Raw genomic sequence first — 20,106 nt, 5'->3', positions numbered from 1 at the left:
AGACCCACAGACTGTGACAATGGCTTTTAAACACAGCAAAACTACACACAAATGTATTGCTTCACTGAAATGAAGGATGAACTTTCTTAAGATATATTTTTAACTCAGTTCTAATAATAGTGACAGAAAGGAAGTGCTCAACAAATTGCAATTTATCCTCCTACTCTCATAACAGACAAATATACATACGTGCTCCTGCGCCAGCAAGGACTCCTTGCTCATCACCTTCATAGCATAGACATCACCAGTGACTTTCTCTCTCACTACTTTGACATCTGCAAAGTGACCACAGCCAACCACACTCTTTACTTCAAAGTCCTTCACACTGGGTTGCAGTTCCTTTAGTTCAGCGATAGCTTCTGCATCTATAAAAATAAAATACTTATTTTTACATTTGGCAACTGGCATTTTACAAAAAAGAGACAACATTGAAACTAGGGAATAAAATTTTAAAAAGCCCCAGCAAACCAAGACCAAAAAAATCCTAACATTAAGTCCAGATTCTCAAGAAATGTTAAGTCTTTCCAGAATATGCTTCTTAAAAATAACAGCATGCATCAGAACTAGAAAAAGACTGTATCAATGCAGAGTTAAGTCTGAAATATGGTACATACAAAAGGATCAGGAAATGCTAAGACAGTTCCCATAGCAACCATAATTCTGTCCCATTCATAACATCAGAGGCTGAGAACCTCTTTGGTTTCTAATTTCTTTCCAGCCATCCTTTATCAATACAAAATATATTCTCTAAACAGGAGGGCTTTACCCAGCGAGTTCCAGTCCAGGGGCAGGGTTTGCTCCTCTGCCTGAGGGAGGCACCACTCTATTGTCTAACAACCACAGGCATTAATTGCAGATACTAAGCTCAAGTTTTCCACTGACTAGATCCAGTCAGCATGAACTGTTGATAATCAGTCACTCATGGGAGATTGTTCTAAAAATTCTTCAAGCTAGCAGATACTACTGCCTGCCAATGATACCTACCAACCATTGAGTGGAACTAGAACAGGGGGCACAACATCTAGCTTGAAACCAAATGTCTTTATGCTATATCTTAATGGAAAAATCGATAGAAATTTTCTTTGCTCTTCCCCAAAAGGAATCTGACCACATTATCAATAAAAAATTTACTCCTTTAGAACCTGTATTTCTGAAGCCCAGAGTTACAAGTTACACAGGCAAAACTCAGGTAACGCATGGAATCCAGAAAGCGAAAGAGCCAGAGATTACCAAGTTTCTCTCTCAAATCTTTTTTTTTCTCGTTGTCATTACCCTGCTCTCAACTTCTGCCATACTTCTGTGGTGCACTCAGCACTTTGCTGTAGCCAGTACTCACTTTCCAAGAAAGTACCTCTTCAAATATAAACACAGTACAGACTAAGAAGAAGTCACATTTGAGTCACAGCACTTCAAAAGCCACTTGCATTTGATCTTCTCAGACCTGAAAAAATCCTTACTGAGATTGCCAAGATCCCCTTTGCAGAGATGAGTCTGCCAACTAAATATCAGATGCTCAAAGTCCTGGGCTACAATCAAAGCAACTAAAGCACTACTCTAGCATGCAGATTCTTAAGAACTGTTTTACAAAGTGACACCTGAAAATTAGTCTAAACAAACTTACATTTCTTGACAAAGTTGCCAACATGTTTAATTTTCATTAAAGCAGGGTTTCTACATTCTTCAAAAAGAACAAATAATGAATCAAGGATGCCTTCCCGGGAGAGAGGAGACATCTGCTGTTGAGTCACAAAGAGTGGCTTCCCCTGGAAAAAAAAAGCAGCAACAGCAGATGGAATCTCAGACAACAATGAAAAGCCTCAAATCAATAACAGATGTATAGAGCAGATTATATATTATCCATTTTAAAATCACTACTTCAGAAATTAGGCAAATGATACAGAAGTGTGAGGTAAATATATCAACTCACTCTGTCTATCTGAAATAGCTGTTATAGGTATTTTTCTTTTAGACAAAGCAATCCTTTAAAGTTTCAAGCATCTAAACTAACCCTCTCAAGAAAGCTGCGATTCAGATTTTAACAATCTATGTCCTCCTGATGACTCTGATCTGACTGACCTTTTCCTTCACACTGCATCATGCAGGTTTTTTCATGGTACAAGCAATTTAAGAAATCAGCATCAACAGTGGCTCTAGAAGGAAAAGCTGTTGGACCTCAGATGATGAAAAAACAGCCCCTTAGATAAATCCATCTTGGGACAAATCCACAGCTCCTTCACTCATTAAAAAAACTGTAGATTACAGGGCAGAGAAAGCAATATTCCATCTTTATGTGAAAAAATCCATCAGGCTTAAACATCAACAGATACACAAAATGTAAGACCAGTTACACTTTAAAATTCACCTAGCTATCCCTTTCTTTACCCCGAAGAATGACACAGACATGATTTCAGCATCCAAACAAGCAAAGCTGTATTTTGAGACACAGAATAGAATGGACAAGCACAAAATCGAGATCAGCTGTTCCCAGACCAGATGTTCTTCACCTGAAAGAGCAGATTTAGCCGAGAAACTCGGCTGGTGATGGGCTCCATTGCTCCTCCCTCCACCGGACTTCGAGCTCCACACCTAAACTTCAACATCTTTACAGCTTATCTCGTATAAATGATCACCTGAAAAAGGGGAACAGGGACATTCAGGAAGCACTTGACTGCCTAACTCTATGTAAAAAATATGCGTGAGGAGGGGATATAATTTAAGTAACATCTACATTTCCTCAGGGACAAAATTTGTGAGTTTCAACGCGCCTGGAGCGCCCCATCAATTAAAGTGGGAAGAAGCACAGAAGTAATAACGTTGAAGACCTTCAAGTCCAACCCGTGAGCGAACCTCACCGTGCCAACATCCCCGCGGCGCTCAGCGCCTCGGCCGGTCTTTTCTTATACACCTCCAGGGACGACGACACGCCACCGCGCTGGGAGCCCCCCGAACTCCGGAGCTTGCAGCGGGAGGACCCGAACCACCCTCAGAGCAGCCCCGTCCCACGCCCCGTGTCTCCCTCAGTGCCCGCGGGTCCCTCAGAGCTGCCCCATCCCACGGCCCGCCCTCTGATCCCTCGGGTCCCCCCAAGCCCCGCGCGCACCCCGCTTTTACCGCCGCCAGCGTTTGAACGGCGCGCTGGGCGTGGGAGTCCTGACGTCACTTCCGGTGCATCGGCGGGGGCCAATCGCAGGCCGGCGGCGCCGGAAGCCCTGCCCCAGAGTGGCGGCGACCCCGTGAGGGCGGGAGCGGCTGCGGGCTCTGAGGGGACGCTGAGGGGACGCTGAGGGAAAATTGAGGGGAAATTGAGGGGAGATTGAGGGGATACTGAGGGCACCGCGGTGCCGCGGGGCTTCCCCAGCTCCGGAGGGAGTACAGGAGGGCCTTCAGACACTGCCGGTGCTGCTCTGCCCTCACGGGTTTGCTCGCGCTTGTCATGTATTCCACGTCTTGTTTGTTTGTTTGTTTGTTTTCCTTTGCCAAATCTTAAAAGAGAAGAATGACTCATTCCCAGTAGTTCTGAGTGGAGCTGGCTCAACCCTACCCTAGACGTCATGGTTGGCAGCAGCTGCTGCCAGGTAGGGCAGCCAGAGGGGAAATCGAAAGGTTTTCAGAAGCTTTAAATTTCTTTCCGTAAAATGCTTGCTTGGCCTTTATGACCCTTTTTGTATGGCCGTTTTATTCAGATACGGAGTGATTAACTTTCAAGTGAAGCACTGGTGAAAGGCTTCCAGCTCGGCGCCTCCTCTGTCAGTGGCGCATCCATCAGAACGTTCAGTGGGATGCAGAATGACTTTGTGTGAGGATAGATGCCGCGGATCCGTGCAGGACATCGGCAGGGAGCGCTGATGTGACCTGCAGACATCACAGGGGTGGAAAACACAGCCCTTTGTTACACAGTGTCTGGGCAAGATTTAATCTGGTAACAGAACCTTCGGTGGCGTGGTCCTTAAAAATAATCATGTCGCTGTGAGTGACATAGTTTGCTCTCTAACCTTCATTTTAATGATGCCAATACTGGTTTGGCATCTACCTGATCAAATAATGCACTGATGGATTTATTACATTTGACTTTATACAAATAATTTTACCGATTTGTGCCTCCTTTCACCTCTCCCAGTCCACCCCTGGAACACTGACATATTTGTGGTGTATTTCTTGTTTCAGACTTACATAGCTGTGTCCATTCCAAGTTACTAAGCCTGAAAGAGTTTTTAAAATCTAATTTGTTGTCCACTACCTGCACTGCCAATTTGGTTTTGGACTCCACTCAGGGCAGTGTCATTGGTTGTGTCTCATTCACATTGCCCAGGAGAGATCAGCTCTTAAACAGAAATGCAGTAAAGAGCTTCCTGTGCATGAGATGGGCAATTGCCATGGTGTAGAGCATTTTAGTAAAATACCACATCCTGCCCTGATAATGGAGCCCTACCATGTCTAAAGGTGCTCTACCCTAGATTTTGAGCAAGTCTCACTGTCTGCCATCCAAAGTAAGAGAACTTCAAGTTCCTCTGGTTTTCCCTTTCTGCAGCCTGTCTCCTCAGCAAATATCCTTAACCCCCTCTGTTCTAACTGCCAGAATTACTGTTAAATATCCACACTGTTTCTAATTCCACGGGGGATATCACCATATCTGCACATCAGTTTGGATTTAGAAAATGGGGGAAGCAGAAGACCCAGGTTCTCCTAAACAGCTCAGTTCTGTATTGTGTTCAAATCCCAAGGTGTGGCAGATTCTCCTTCCCTCTTCTCTGGAGGGTGGTGTGGAACAGCTGACCCACACACTGGGAGAGGAGATGGGTCTTTAAGGGTCTCATCTCAGCTACATTAATGCTCTCCTTTCCCTTCAGAACATGAACACTGGCTCTGCATGTCCCACACAATATCCCAAATTCAACCAGTCAGATGAGCTGCTTGGCTGGACCACAGGCCTCTCTCAGGTGCCCAACAGGTTCAGCAATAGCATCAGTTTACTGATTTACAGGTTTGTAATTTAATTTTTCCATATAAAGATTTTTTCTGAGAGTTTGCAAGCAAAGAAGCTGCCTCTTAAAAGCGTTTGGGGCAGATAGTTTTCCTCATCATTTAGGTGAAGACTCGAGGTGGATTAGTTCCCTTTAAGAAGGCCTTTACATACATATTTTGCTAGAATCAGCCATGTGATACAAGATCACATACTGGGGTTTTTTTGTCTTTGTTGTTCTGTTACAGACTTATGTAAACAGGAATGTCTACCAGCAAAATAAAATGGTAGCATAAAAATGCAGTTGCACCAAAACTGTTATCAAATTGTAAGAAAACAACTGAAGTGGCAGATGAGGGGAGGAGAGAGAGGAAAACTATGCAGTTCAGTGCTGACACCTCAGTACCCATTTCTGATGTCTCAAGTAAAAAAATAAATACATACCTGTTCAAAAGATTACATATTCTGTTTAAATTGATGATCTGAAGTCCTCAGAGTGAAAGTGATGATTCCTTTCTACCTTTGATATTTTTATCAAGAGAAATCATAGTGCACCAGCCCTTTGTAACAGCCAAATTATGTATGACTCCTTGAACTTGACAGCTGCTCCTGGAAGGAGCAGCAGCAGACCTGCAACTGTACAAAGCAAGGGTTTATCCCTACTATTAAATTAATAGGTTGTTCAAAAGTGTAACAGAATAAATAGCTCTGTGATTTCCCCTAAGCAGGTCCCAATATGGTGTTCAACATGTTTTGACATCTCACCATGCATTGAATTGGTTACCATCTGTTTGACATTATTTTATTATAAGAGTAGGGTTTCCCTTGGCCCAAATTCTCCTCCCTCATGCTGTTGCATTGTGCTCCAAGGTGACTATGTTCCCAAGATTGCTTGTCACAGTAACACCCTTCAGGCTTGCCTGAGCTCTAAGGTACCACATAAATGCAGAAGTGAACTACCAGGCAGGCAGGTACACCAGCTTTTTGCCAAGAGCCTGGTGCTCAGATCCTCATCCTTACTAACCTCACCATATTTTAATGGGCAGAGAACTGCCAAGTCCCCCCAACACCATCTGGCTGTGGACTTCTGTATTTACAGCAGCAGTACTCGGAAATATTTTATTCTATGGAGCACTGGGACACTCGTGGCTGTGCCCAAGGTGCTAATGAATTTATATAAGCTTAGAAAGCAATAAACAGGGCTTGTGCTATCGCAAAGCAAACAGCTAAGTATGACCAAAAACCTGATTCTTTTGCCCTACATTGCAAGTCTTACAAGTTCTGTTCTCTTCAAATTGTAATGCTATTCATGCAGGTGGGTCTGCAGCCAAGGCTTCTGTGGACCCCAGAAATAAATCATGCTCTTCAGCAAAGCCTTTACCATAGCTGGTAATCTATATGTCAATCTATAATTCTATATGAAAACAAAAAATGAATTCTCCTTTATCAGCTCTATCGCTTCCTCTAAGTCACCAATATTTAAAAGAGCTTGGAATAAACCAAGCTCTTTCTTCAGGCCTAACCCTGACCACACCTGGGTTACCACTTCCTGCTTCAAAATAAAGGGTTTAACTTTGCTGGTTCCAATACTGACATAAACCCTTGCTAGGTGTAGCTCTTACCACTGCTTAATGGGACCTAAATAATCCTTAGATTCCTGACACATTTTGTTCCACTTTCTTTTCCCAAACTATCACAGAGTATCCAACCTGACATAATAGTCCTGCACAGTACAGGGGATAGGAATATTTGCACAACAGAGATTTGGGAAGAAGAGTTATGGAAGAGGGAAAGTAAATTCCTTATCAAAGATAGGAAGGCAAAGAGAAATAATCACCAGGAAAACAATTACATTGTCTTTCCTTCTGCAGGATTTTTAATTTCCTCCTGAGAATTTTTGGAAAAAGACCACTCTGCTGTCATCCTCCTGGGATAAGCAAAAAGGAAATGAAACTTTAAAAGACCTGAAAGGCTGTTTGGTGTTTCTTCCATAGACTTTCACTAGAAGGTAGGCACAGAGATAATAGTCTTCAAGGTTATTTTGAGTAAAATATTAAAGGCCTTTTTTGATTGTATTAGCAATATGCTAATAATTGTATTGTACAAGTGCTAGTGTTCACTGGGGTTTTTAATGTATTGCTTCTATTTTCTTTATATTTACAGAAATGAAATCCATTAAAACAGTTTTTAAAACATGGGGCCTTCCTATTAGATACATAGTTGTCATCTATCTTTTGATTTGTTCATAAAAATGCAAACAGACATATGTGATGATGCTCTTCAGACCAAATCCCAGTTATGAGGGTTCCTCATTCCAGCACACACAGCTCAGTTCTGACCACACTCCCCTAACACACAGCCATATGTTGAATTTCCCTGTAAGCCAAAACATAATCATGATAAATTTCTGGTGTGACCAAAATTAAATAGTAACAGAATTGGGTCAGTAAGAATCTTTATGTGCAAACTGAGCGTTTAACCACATGAAAGTTAAGTGCTTTTTTAAATCTTAATTGTCTTCTATATTTTTTTTTTTATATTTAGCCTAAAACAAATCCCTCATTACTTTCCAGAGAAATAATTTATTAACTTGTAGATGCAGTGAAAAGCAAATGATATTGTATATATCTCAGCTTCAGGCTTCCTTTGTGCTATCACAGGAACACCCCTGATTCCACAAAAATTATGTTATAGAAAGCAATTTTTTAAAGCTTATGATCTGTCAAGACACATGAATATTGATGTGTTCACATTAACATGTCCTGGAGCTGCTGAAAACCACATTTGTCATGACTTAATGGGAATTACATGTTGCACAGCAACAGGTGACAGAAGCTTAATTAAAGCAAAACTGGTAAAGTACCTGAGCCATTATAAAAAATGTTTTGTTTTAAATGTCCTAAAGAACTGCTTGCATGTTTTCATTGCTGGGGAAGGGAAGGCAATTCTGGTTTACAAGGTGAAACCTAGAACAGGACAGGTGCTGCTTATCAGATGGCAACTGCATCTAACATAACACCCAATTTCTCAGGAATTTAGATAAAATAATCATGCAAAAAATGGCCCTATCCAGTTATATTTTACTTAGATTCCAAAAGTAAAAAAGAACAGCAATACTGTTATGGTGAAGAGACAGAGTTCTTTTCAGGGTACAATTAAAACTTACTAAAATTTAATCATATGTTGGTCCTAGGGTGAATGAATTCTAGATGTTCACAGCAGGACTCTTTTCTTTGCCTTAAATCAACAAATCCACAGAAAAGACATCCTTTCCTCAACTAGAGCAATAATTTGCTTGTTTGTGGGATTTGGCATCAGTGCCCAGATGTTTTGTTACAAAAACAAGTCCCATCAGACTGAAGTATCAAAATTAAGTATGAAAATACTTAAACAAAATATGTCTGTTAAAATGATGCCAGCTTTTTAAGAGAAAACAAACCCAGCCTTTACTAACTCTGATGATTTAAGACACAGGGGTAGACTTGGATTCTTTGTGTAATTGAACTCAAAAGAAACTCTGTCTTTTTCCTTTGAAGATTTATTCCAAAATTTCCAGTAACCAATCATCTGTGCTCTGCAGCCCTGTAGCATGGTGGGCACTGTGAATAGGGTAAAAAAGAACAATAGTAGCACTTTGTGCAGAGTATAAATAAAAGCAGCAGACGAGGCAATGGCAGTTTAATGTCAAAGGACCCTTCCAGGTAAGACTAAAAGAAATTTAGATTTGATTGCCTGCCTATTTTTTAATCCGGAATCACGATTTTGGTACCTTATGGATTTTAAATGTTCTTGCTCTGGGTGGGTGTGTTCATTCCTGTCCCAAAGAACTCAGCAATGACAGCCTACATGTTACTTTATTTAATTCCTCTAAAATTAGTTCTATAATGTTTGCTTGGAGGCCAAGAGATATTTTACAGTGACTCTTGTGGGATTCTCATTTTTAAACAGCTTTTCCATGTTAAGAATTGTGATGAATAAGTGATTAAGAAATAACGCTGACAAACAGTGAAGTAATTTAAGATTCATAAAGGAAGTGAATGACACTTTCTGGCTGCTTTGGAGGTCACTGCATGGTCAAATTGCTTTTTTTGGAGTGCTCTTCACCATTTCTCATTATGATTGGCCTGGCTCACATTGTTTTCTCACACTTTTAAATTTCCTTTACTACCTGGAAAGAAAAGGCTCCATACCCAGTATATTCTTCCTCAAAAAAAAAAAAATGGGAAGGTGGGAAGTTGTTGCAATGGTACAATGCTCATGGTCTGCCAAGGAATTGCATTTTGCCATTTTTAGCCAAAGGCTGGATACAAAAATACAAATCTTGAAAGAGGAATGGAAACTCCATGTGAAAGAGTTTCTGTGGAATAAACATTTCCTGAATAAAAAATGGCTCTAGGCTATTTCTTTATTCCTCTGTGTTTTTAAAGTACTGCAGGTCGACTTTTGTTTCAAAAATAACTTAAATAAAAGGTGGGTTTATGCTACTATTTCAAATTCCTCTATAATTGAATTAATTACCTAAGTACTAAGGTAGAATATTTTATTCTTTCTGCTCCTCTCACCATTTAAGTCTCCAGTTTTCCTCAGAGCAATAGATTTTGTGCATTGCTTCTCTGAAATTTGAAATGGATCAGATGCAGCATTAATGAATTGTGCCAGTAGGTGAGAACAATTAATAGCAATTGGACTCTTGGAAATGAGGGGAGAGGTGCAGACTTGGTGCCATCCACATCTTAAACCTTTTAAGCATGAAGCAGAAAGTAGTCATCTTTTCATATCAAAGAGCTATCAAAAAAAGCCTAATAGCCAACCTCAAAATCACAAAAAACAACAACTAAAAAAAAAAATCTATCTTAAGTAATTTTTATTTGTTAACAACCAGCTACCACTTAAAATCCTCCAGAAGAAAGCATTTAAATCAGTGGAGGGGTCTTGGTTCTGCATCAACCTATTCCTCCATGAACAGATACTACAAAATAAAGATTATTTAGAATACAAGATGCTAGAATAAAAGAGATTCGCACACAGGCTGCATTGTCTCTCCTCTCTATGTTCCCCTGGCTTTCATTCTGATGTCTTTCAGTATCCTAGCCTCAAAAGATGATGTAACATCTAGTTCCTGTGAATAAGAACTACTTCTCTCTTGAAAAGGGTTCTTTAAATCCTACTTGTTTTCTGGAATTCAGCTCCAAACTGAGCCAGAGGCACAGCCAGGCAATGCTGGCAGTGGTGTTCAGCAGCTGTGTAGAGTCTGCAAAAGTCTTCCCCCCTTACATGCAGCCTCTTGGGGCAAAAAAAGCTATTCCACATTCAGAAATATCCAATAAACAGGCTGCTCCAAGGAATTTATAAACAACGAAGGTGCAGCAGCAAGGCTGTCTCCCCCTGTCATTGCCTACCCAGCTGTGGTGTGAGAGGACACACAGCCCCCAATGCATCACTCAGCAGCACCAACACATCAGAAAATGGCAACTCCTAAATAGCATCTTCCTTTTCATGCCTACCAAGTTATTTGTAAAGGGCCATTTCTGCCCAAGCTGCATATAAATCGTGGGTTGTTAGTGGATTGCTGCTCTCTGGCTTCCTCTGCACAGAGCTCCGTGCCAAGACCACGGCTCTGCAGGACCTCAGTCGTAAAGAAGAAAATGATCAATAATCCTGGGCAGCTTGTGACGCTCAGTGACAGCTTTTCGCTGCCTCTGTGGCTGTATTTTAATTTAGACAAAAATAGTGAACAGCGCAGTTGCAAGGGAAAAGAAGTCATCTGCTTCTTATCTAATGTGTAATTCAAAAATTCCTATAATTGATCTTCATTGACAGTTTTTGCAAGCTCACTCACCCACACTGCACATATTGTGCTTCCTGACATAATTCCCGACATAGATGATGATATTTCAACAGAGGAAGCTTGTTAAATCAGGTCAAACAAAATAAAGAATTAGAATGTGCTGCAAGTCCTTGCAGCTGTCTGTCTTTTCACTCTTCCCCCTTATCCCCACAAAGAAAATACAAAACAAAACAAACAAACCCCACAAAACAACAACAACAAAATGCACACAAAACAATACAAAACCAATTTCCAAATACTGGTATTTTTGGAAAGGGCTAAAAATAAAAAATTCAGCTTTGTTAAATGTTGATAGGCTTCTGAATTAAAATACATTATTTTCTCCCAAGATGCTGGACTATTACTGTTGATCAGACATAACTGCCAGTCTTTTATTGCTTCCACATGGTTTAATTTTCCCTGGAAGTGTCATATATATTCTAATGATCTGCTGAATTAAAAGAATTCTAAATCGGTTCCAAATTGATGAGATGGTGTTTCTGAGATAGGACAATAAAGGGCATTTTCTCTCACAGACAAACACAAAAATTCAGGAGGTGATAATTGGTCCTCAGGTGTCTGAAAGAGTGATACATAATTTCAGAGCAACACAAACAATATATGCATTTTCCATTTACAATGACTGTAAATGAAGAGGAACATAATATTTCTGTTTTATAAACACAATCACTAGCCTAGGCAGCATTCTCCAGCTACTCAAACTACTCTTATTCTTCGAAGAACTGAGATAAAGGAAGGGTTCAACAGGCTTCCAACTAATAGATACAATTAATGGTAGCAGAAAGCCAGACAAGTTCAACAGAAGCGTGTTAGAATAATAGATACAGAAGACTGGCACAGGGGAACCCCATTTTAATTTCTATAAATACAACTCCAGCTTTCAAAACAAAACATTTGAAGGGCAGAGTGGGGCACTTTTCTATAGAGGTAGATTCCTTTATTCCAGATTTCTTTTTCCAGCTCTAGGTGCTAATTCTTAGTCTGTGCTGCTGAATGATTTTCCAATTTCTGGTAGCTATAGCACTGCAGGTTATTTATGCTACACCTTATTGAGCTGATATGTCATCAGGAGAGAAAGAGAAGCAACCAAGGGTGACGCATGTGCAGACACACTAAAAATCACAGTTAGCTCTTACCTTTCATGCCCACAGCAAGTTCCCAGGAGGCTTCCGCACTGGGCAGGGATGTTGGTGTGCTTCAAAAAGTGAGACAGTATTTCCTGAGCTCTGCAGACGTATCATGTTATGTGCAAACGTCTCCTTTTTTCCCACTGAGTAAGTTCTGAAACACTCAACAAACAAAAACACTTGAAGGGCAAACCCATAAATATTTCAGCTAGTTGTATATAGGTTACTCCTTTGGAGTTAAATAACTGGAGTAAAACTGACACACTGTGTATTTTACACTGAATAGCACAAAACTGACCCAGGGAGTAGCAAGGATTATGAGCCAGACTGTGGAATGGGAAGCCACAATATGGGCTCTTCTGCAAGGATATTCAATAACGGAACATTTGGAAGGTAGTTGCTGCCTTCCTTTTTGGCCTTCACTGAAATTTCTTCATTTAAGTGTAAATTTGGGGAAGCAAAACTCATCTGTCTATATGATGGCATTATATGAAAACAGAGAGGGAAAATTAAAATTAATTAAATTCTTCACATAAGGCTACCTCTGACACTGACCTAAAAGAGGATGACTAAAATAGGAAAAAACATATTTATTTAAACTAAGATATACTTTTAATAGCAAAGTGTTGCTGAAAGAAACCAAACACCCAACTAAATGGCAAGCTAATCCACAGCACTGAAATCATGTACAAAATATGATTTTTGATGAGTTTTCCCTTCCTGCTCAGTGAGGCTGATTTCATGTCATTCTGAGCAGGCAAAGGTGTGAAGCTTTATAAAATAACCTGATCTCCCATAGACAGGAGAATCACAGACCAAAGGGCATTCAACCAAACCAGAGCCTGGATTACTGTGGAATTTTATCAGTCTCTACATCCAGGATGAAAGCCCACTGAGTAAGTAAAATATGCACCCAATCTTGATATTTTCTACAACAGCATGTCAGTATATTCATTGATCCCAGTGAAGAGTATCTGGCTCCCTTTTTGTCGCATCTCTGCCTTCACACACCCCATGGGACAAGTTGGCTGTGAACTCACACCGAGGCTGCACTAAAAGTTCATAAATGTCATTCCCAATGCAACTGAGCTCACCCGGCCCCTGCAGGCATGGAATGCTGTACAGCAAAATGCAAAAATGGGAAACAAGAATAGGATGCACTTTATTAAGGTAATGTTCACATCTAAATTTCACCCCCATATAGATAATGCGTGGGTGAAAATTAGATTTAAGCAGTTGGCTTAATGCTGAATATTTTAGTGACAAATATGGTTTGTGCACTTCCTAAAGTGTCTAGAAGTATGCAAAGCAATAATATGGGAAGGGCAGGATAGAAAGAGAAAGGAAACTTTTAATCTTAAGGTTTATTTTTAGGTGATCTATTGAATGAAGGTTTGGCTTTTCCTTAGAACACCCACACCCATGCAGCAGAGCAAAGATTCTGATGAATGCGATACCCAGAGTATCACAGCTTTCTCCATGGTTGTTTTTTTCATATAATGTAGTCAGTTAATTAGATCTCCTCTGATCAATCATTGAATTACTGCTTCAAAAGGCATTATGATATGATGAGAGTGCCTCACAGCAGTTAAACACTTTGATTTTTCTGTCCTAACACATTAACAACTGATGTCAACTAGGTCCTCACAGCAGGAATAAAGAAATACTTTTTTAAAATTACAAAAACAATTTATTTCATAATTTGAAATCTAAAAAATTTACTGTAAAATGGACCAGCAAAATTACTGTAATATGGATTCATTCTCTCCATCGGTCCTTTTTAAAATTTAGGACCAATCTCTTTCACGTTTTCCATGTTCCTTATGTTTTGATCTCAAGCCCTCTGGAGCTTCAACCTTCTCTCTTGCTCTTGTTCTATTCAACTGTTTTATACCATCACTGTTATAGATCTGTGACTTCAGTTGTGTTACAATAGCTCCTTCCTTCATCCTTGGGAGTCTGACTCAAAAACCAAAGCAGTGTGGTCATTACAAAGAGACAGGAACTCTTTTATTTTCCTTTTTTGACTTGGCTCTTTCTGAAGAGAAACTGTGATCTGAGGGTTAAGACCGTAGGTCACACCTCAAGCATGAGATTTGCATGCCTTGGCATTGGTGACTGTTGGCAAGTTACTGCCTTGGCTTCTCCTCATCCCTCTGTGAAAGGGGAACAGGGATTACAGGACAATGTCACCCCAAGAGTTGCCTCATTATAGTTTCTGTGAAGAGCCTTGGACTCCTTGGAAAGCAGACAGTACAGGGAGGGGTGGTGTGTAGTTTTGGGAAAGGTCTGGTTTTGCTTCCTCTCCAAAAGCAGATGCCATGTGCCACATCCAGGGATCTTTGCATGCTGCTGTACAGAGGAGTTCTTAGGCTTGCAGCAAAACAAGAAAATAAATAAGCTTGCTACGTCCTGCTTTTGTTTGTGATTCAAGTCCCCAAATAGGGCAGAAAAGATACATTGATTTTCTGAGCAGTACAAGTTATGGAAAATAATGTACTTTTTATTCCTACGGAAATACTTTTGCCAGATGCAAACTGTTCTGCTGTTGCCTTTCCAAAAGGATAGTGCAGTCTGCAGGTAATTAAACAACAGAAACCAATACCCATAATTCAACAGTATGTCTTAGCTATTATTTGGCAATTCGTTTTCTCTTGAAAACTCCTGTACATAATAGGAGCCCAAAATGGAAATCACTCATAGCAAGTTTCATTTCATTGTGAATTGTTCTCATATACCAATATGTAACCACATTTGTAAGAAACCCAAATCTTTTCCTGCTAGCTGAAGCTGTCCTGCACTATTACAAAATCTGCTATTTTGAATTTGAATACCTGCTGTGTGGGCAGCAGACCCCAGGGAGATGATACACCAGTCTGGCAACTCGCCATCCTGTGAAATGGAAGGGTGCTGACAGAACTGAAGGGGATTTAGAAACCAGTAACTAGGATGAGAAAACACAGGATTTTCATTTTTCTGGAGAAATTAAGACTTGGCTATTTTTATAACGAGGTTGATTACTACCTTCCAAATTAAACCCCACCACTCAGGGAAGCATACCATCATTTGGAAACTGGTTCCCTAGTGCTTGCAGGTCTCCCCATGGCCAGGCTGACGCAGCAAAGACAGATTTCCAGATGCCTCCAGAGCCTAGAGGAAGAGGTTATTGCTCCTGACCATGCAGAGCACTCCTGGGGCCCAGGGAGACAGTGTGCCCCCTGTCCTGTGAGCTGAACACATAAAAGGTGACAATGTTCTTTTTAGTAACTCAACTGTTAAAAAGAACCAGAAGAAATCACAGTTTGAAAGCATGGAAAAGGAGAAAGATGCTGGGGAATAGCACTGACTGCCTCAAGCTGATGCAGGGTTCCTCATCCATGTAGAATGAGCTTTAGCTCACCAGGAGCAACTTAATTACTTCTGTTCAGTGGTTTTCCACCCACATGTTTATCGTAGTTCGTGCTCTTGGAAAGTGCTGAGGAAACAGCTCAGAGCATGAAAGGGGATTACTCTCATAGGTAATGGGTGCTGCAAAAGCTCATCTGAGAGCTTCTATGCTGCACATACCCAGGATACCTCTCCCTGGCCAGGATTGTCTGGCTCCTAATGATGTGACCACAGAGCAGATCCTGCAGGGACACGAAGGTGCTGGTACTTGCACCAAGGAGTTAACACCTCTAAGGACTGCACAAATAAGTATACAGCTAATAAAACCCCCTGTTAAACTGTACTTTTTACTTCAAAATTTCTTGTTCCCAAGAAGTGAATCAGGCCTCTCTTCAGATAATTTATAGAATACCAGTTTCCATAACAACATAATTGCTCAATGAAGCAAAAATACCTGGTAGAGTTGCCATTATCGTGAAATAATTGACCACAACAGTGAGTGAAAGAGGCTGCATTAAACTCCACATTGTTTGTGTCGACATGGTCAATTACAATCCAATAATGCCAGATCAAAGACCAGCATTCCTAAAACAAGTCATTACAAATCATAGCATATCCCTAAGAAGCAGATCAAGATCATAGTGGACAAATATTTTTCCTTACAACAAAGCACAAAGTCATGTCCACTCATTTAATGGTCACAGAACTCCATGGCCCACACTGTGACAGGTAATTTTAGCACCTAAGTGTTTGCTGTAAAGAAATACAAGCAAGAACAGCTCTCTCAGTTTGTGCCTTCATATGAGCAAAGGTACAAGCTACTCTTTAATTCTTAATAGGAGTGTTTGTTTCACAAAGGCTTGGCAAACATTGCTAAGATTGAAGAGGGAGAAGTCTCATCCACTGCTGAGAACATCTAGTTCATTAAAAAAAAGCACAGCACCAGTCTAGATGTAGATGTACATCTCCCCATGGAACCATTACATCTTTACTCCTCCTGTGGGCCACAGAAGCAGCCAGCTCATGGCTGGGTTTGTGTGGGAACACTCAGACCCAACACCTCTCATGTGAGTGTGCAGTGCCGCCCTGCATGTCCCCAGCTCAGCTCTGCTCTGCACCCTGTTGTGCTCACCGTGTCCCTAAGACATTTTTTGTTTCTCTGCAGCTTCTCCAGCAGCTCTGAGTAACTCCAGCAATCTGTCACATGCACAGAAGGCACACTGCAATCCCAGCAGCTGGCCCAAGGGTGTGTGAGGATGGGAGCCTTCTTGGAATAAGTGTTGGAAGATCATCCCACTAAGAAGGAGTCAGCTTGGATCCTGTGTCCAGAGTCTCCCTGGAGCATGGTAAGTCAAGAAGAAGCCTCAGGCAAGGAGCTGCAAGGCAGCAAGTGTGGCAGATCAGGGCCAGGCATGAACCAAAGTCAACTTGATGGTGGGGTGCCCCAAACAGATCAATCTGGCCTGAAATATTGGCCGTGCAACTCCTCCAAGTCCACAATAGTTCTGCTTGTTCCTGGCACTGACAGTTTTGTTTTGGAGAGACTGTTACAGAACGCTTCCAAACTTCACAACTCACAGAGACTAAAACCTATAGTACAAAATAGTTACATCTCTAATCCTATGTGCCATATTACAAGTCAAACTGTACCCCTGTTCCTTGCCCTTTGCACCCCTTGTTCCTTACACTCAGGCAGGGAGAGCACAGCATGGTGTTGGCTTTGTCCTTGGGCACTCCTGAGTCATCCAGGCCGTGCTTTACCCCCTTAGCAGTCAGGGATGTTTCCCCTGACTTCAATGCCATGAATCACCATCGTGGTTGAGTGGTCTTTCTGCTCTACCTGACAGGATATTGATAACTCTGAGAAACAACAAACTTGTAAGAAACTCTGTGGAGACATTGAGCCCTGGGAAAAATCAGGATGGTCTTTTATTTTTCTACATCTTGCTTGGCTAACACTCTTAACAGCTTTCTTTCCCTTGTGTTTAACGATAAATCTCTGGGTTTTTCACCCTTACAAAGCTCTGCAAATACAGCTTCCCATCCTGTATTGCCTCTACAGCATCAGGGAAAAGCTGGGCACACACATACTGGATTGGTTTGGACATTACAGAAGCAAAGAGAAAGAAAGGTCACACATGAGTCTTATCTCTGGCTTTGCAGTTCTGGCCTGTTTTGCAAGCAAGACACATATGTCCTTTAATTATTCATTAGGATAACTGCAAACTCTCTGAGGCTACCTGCACCTCTTGCAGCAGAGGAGGCTGTGGCTGTAAACCTCAGCGCAGAGGTACACAAACAATCAGAAAAAGTAAAATATTTGTAAGAAATAAGGTCCAGGAAAACAGAGAGAAGAATAAAGCAATTAATCATTCAGAAAGGGGGGAGTAGGGCAGGGAGGGAGACAGAAATAGAGAGAGAGAGAGAGCATGGCAAAAGAAACCTGATAGCTTGTGCTGTCTCCCCTGGAAGTCTGTCAGCCCACTGGCAGGAAGATTAAGGATGTTGATGGGAATTCCTTTCTCACCACAGTCGGCTTTAAAAGCATAGGACAATAACCTACTTTTACAGGTCTGGCTATGGCTTTCCCACAGCACGTCTTTTTCTCCCCTTACTCTAAACAAAAAAGGATGATCCCTTGCAGTGCTGTTATCTGAGTGCTGCCCTCACAGCTGAGGTGAAGGTATTGATTGAAGCACTTGGACATTTATTGGATTTGCGGCTTTTCTGATGTGTGAAAAATGTTTTGTCCTGCTCAAGTCATACAGTCCTACATGCTCCAGCATTTGTTGGCGTAACCACCAAAGGTCCAGACCCTCTGCCACACTTCCTTTGTGAACAGACCAACCAGTGCAACAACCCTGCAAGGCAGAATACAGATTTCAAAGCATCAGATTTAACAATATACTTGACACTGGGCTTGAAGAGCCTGCACAGCTTAGAGTTCACCTCTCCTTGACCTTCTGGGAAGGACAATACCCAGTGCTGTGTCCACAGCTTAAGCTGGATTGCCTGTTTCAGTATCTTGCTCTTTTAGGAACCTGTTTAGGAGAGGGAATTTGCACTGGCAGGTTGCCCTGGATGAGGCAAATTCTCCAACCCTCCCCATGGCTTATTTAGTACTTGTGGGATGGGGAAAAGCAAGAAGGAAAAAAATTACTTAGAGGCAAGGTCAGTGCCATCATTTTGCCCCATAAGAATAGAACCTTTTGCTTTCTAGTTTATTCAGACCTGCAAGATTTTGATCTGAGCAAAGAAAGAATGATTGACCCTCTTACAAAGACTCTTACACCACTCTCTTACCCCTATGCTTTATTTTCACCCTTGTTTGCTAATATCACAAAGAAGGCCTTCATATGTCCTGGACAAGGTGACATTTCTGTGTTCTGTGATGACATCACTGGCATCAGTCACTTGCTCTTGGTTCTCTGTGTGCTTGAGTCAGTCTGGCCTTTTTGCATTTTCAGAAAGGGCCATCCCTGGAGTGATTTCCAGGCTGAAAGATCATTTGTTCTGTACACACAGGGACCTTCTGTGTTGCAAGAGCGTCAGCTCTTGAAATGCTTGATCTAAATCTCTGCAAGAACTACTCACTTTTGCAGTACCTGAGGAGTGAAGTCTCACATCAGGCTTCAGCAGTGCAATTAAAACAAAACAGCCTCATGTTTGACTTGTTTCCAGTAACTAATTCTTCTGTTTTCTGGGCTGAGGTTCTCCAAAGGACATAACCAAGCTGAAGCAGGGCAAGAAGAGCAGAAATGGGAGTTGGGTGTCCACTTATGGGCAGCAACTGTCCCAGCTCTCAGCTGAAATACATTTTAGGATCCTAATAGATAATGCCACCATTTCACTGTAAAAAACCCGCATCCTTATATTCTTAACAGTTTTTAATAGATATTTGATTGGGATGATACATACAAAATAAAATACTAACAAAGTAGCATACAAAGTAGATTTAGAAGCAGTAACATAACATAATTCTAAAAAGCCAAACCAATAATTAAATTCACAGGACAATTGATTTTTTAATTTATTTTTTTTAAGTGGAAGTCAATAATATGTTGTGCTACAAACAAAGGTTTAATCCAGGGTTACTCCAGATAACACAGATATGTTTTGCAATCAATAGTCCCCAAAAGAGCATTAAGCTTGTATAGATGCCTGACTAAGATGGTGGCATATTTACAATACATTTCACTGATTTATATGTGCTTTTCCCTCTCCATCCAAGCAATAGCTTTTCCTCATCCCTATCCTAACAGCTGCAGCAATGGGGTTTGTTTCAGGCTTTGTTTGGGAGATTAAAACCATCTCAGTATAATCTCTTTTTGTTTTATACACTGAAGGAAGCATTAGAGATGAAAATTAATGCCACAATGGATTTCATTAATCACACCAGGAGGCTTGGTTTGCTGTAGTAGGCACTTCCAGCAGAAGGTGCTCACAATCAGTTTAAATATTAAACGCCCTCCTGTGTTTAAACAGCGATGATCAAATCTGTGCAATCACAGCTCCTCTTGGGACAGGGGTTCTTTTAAAAGGGTCAATATTGTCCAAACCTTATGGTCAATCCCTCTTTCCAGCAATGTAAGCATCTGTGGAACTGCGAGGACAAAAGGACTGCAAAAGTCAGTGCCTGAGGGAATTGCTGTGAGATAAAGGAGGTGTCACCTGTGGGTCACCAGCGCAAAAGAAATCATAACGGTCATAAGGGCCAACAGTTACCATGGTGGGACAGGTGCTGGCAGCACGAGGCACCAGTCTCTGCCCAGTCCTTGGAGAGT

General features: G+C 41.2%; 1 protein-coding gene across 4 annotated transcripts in view; it reads right to left on the bottom strand.

Annotated features, from left to right (window-relative positions):
* The window catches only part of CIT (citron rho-interacting serine/threonine kinase), a 68,818-nt gene extending 66,192 nt beyond the window's left edge, over positions 1 to 2,626 (bottom strand). For all 4 annotated transcript variants that reach the window (XM_066331329.1, XM_066331330.1, XM_066331331.1 and 1 more), the window contains exons 1-3: positions 2,505 to 2,626; positions 1,622 to 1,763; positions 190 to 365 (exon numbers count right to left, since the gene is read on the bottom strand). In XM_066331329.1, coding sequence (XP_066187426.1) covers positions 190 to 365; positions 1,622 to 1,763; positions 2,505 to 2,600 — 414 coding nt within the window. In that variant the 5' untranslated portion in view covers positions 2,601 to 2,626. The remainder of the gene's footprint in view (positions 1 to 189; positions 366 to 1,621; positions 1,764 to 2,504) is intronic.
* Between the last annotated feature and the right edge of the window lie 17,480 nt (positions 2,627 to 20,106).

Source organism: Sylvia atricapilla, chromosome 17, assembly GCF_009819655.1.
Source record: "Sylvia atricapilla isolate bSylAtr1 chromosome 17, bSylAtr1.pri, whole genome shotgun sequence".
Taxonomy (NCBI): domain Eukaryota; kingdom Metazoa; phylum Chordata; class Aves; order Passeriformes; family Sylviidae; genus Sylvia; species Sylvia atricapilla.
This window is presented reverse-complemented; position numbering and strand designations above follow the sequence as displayed.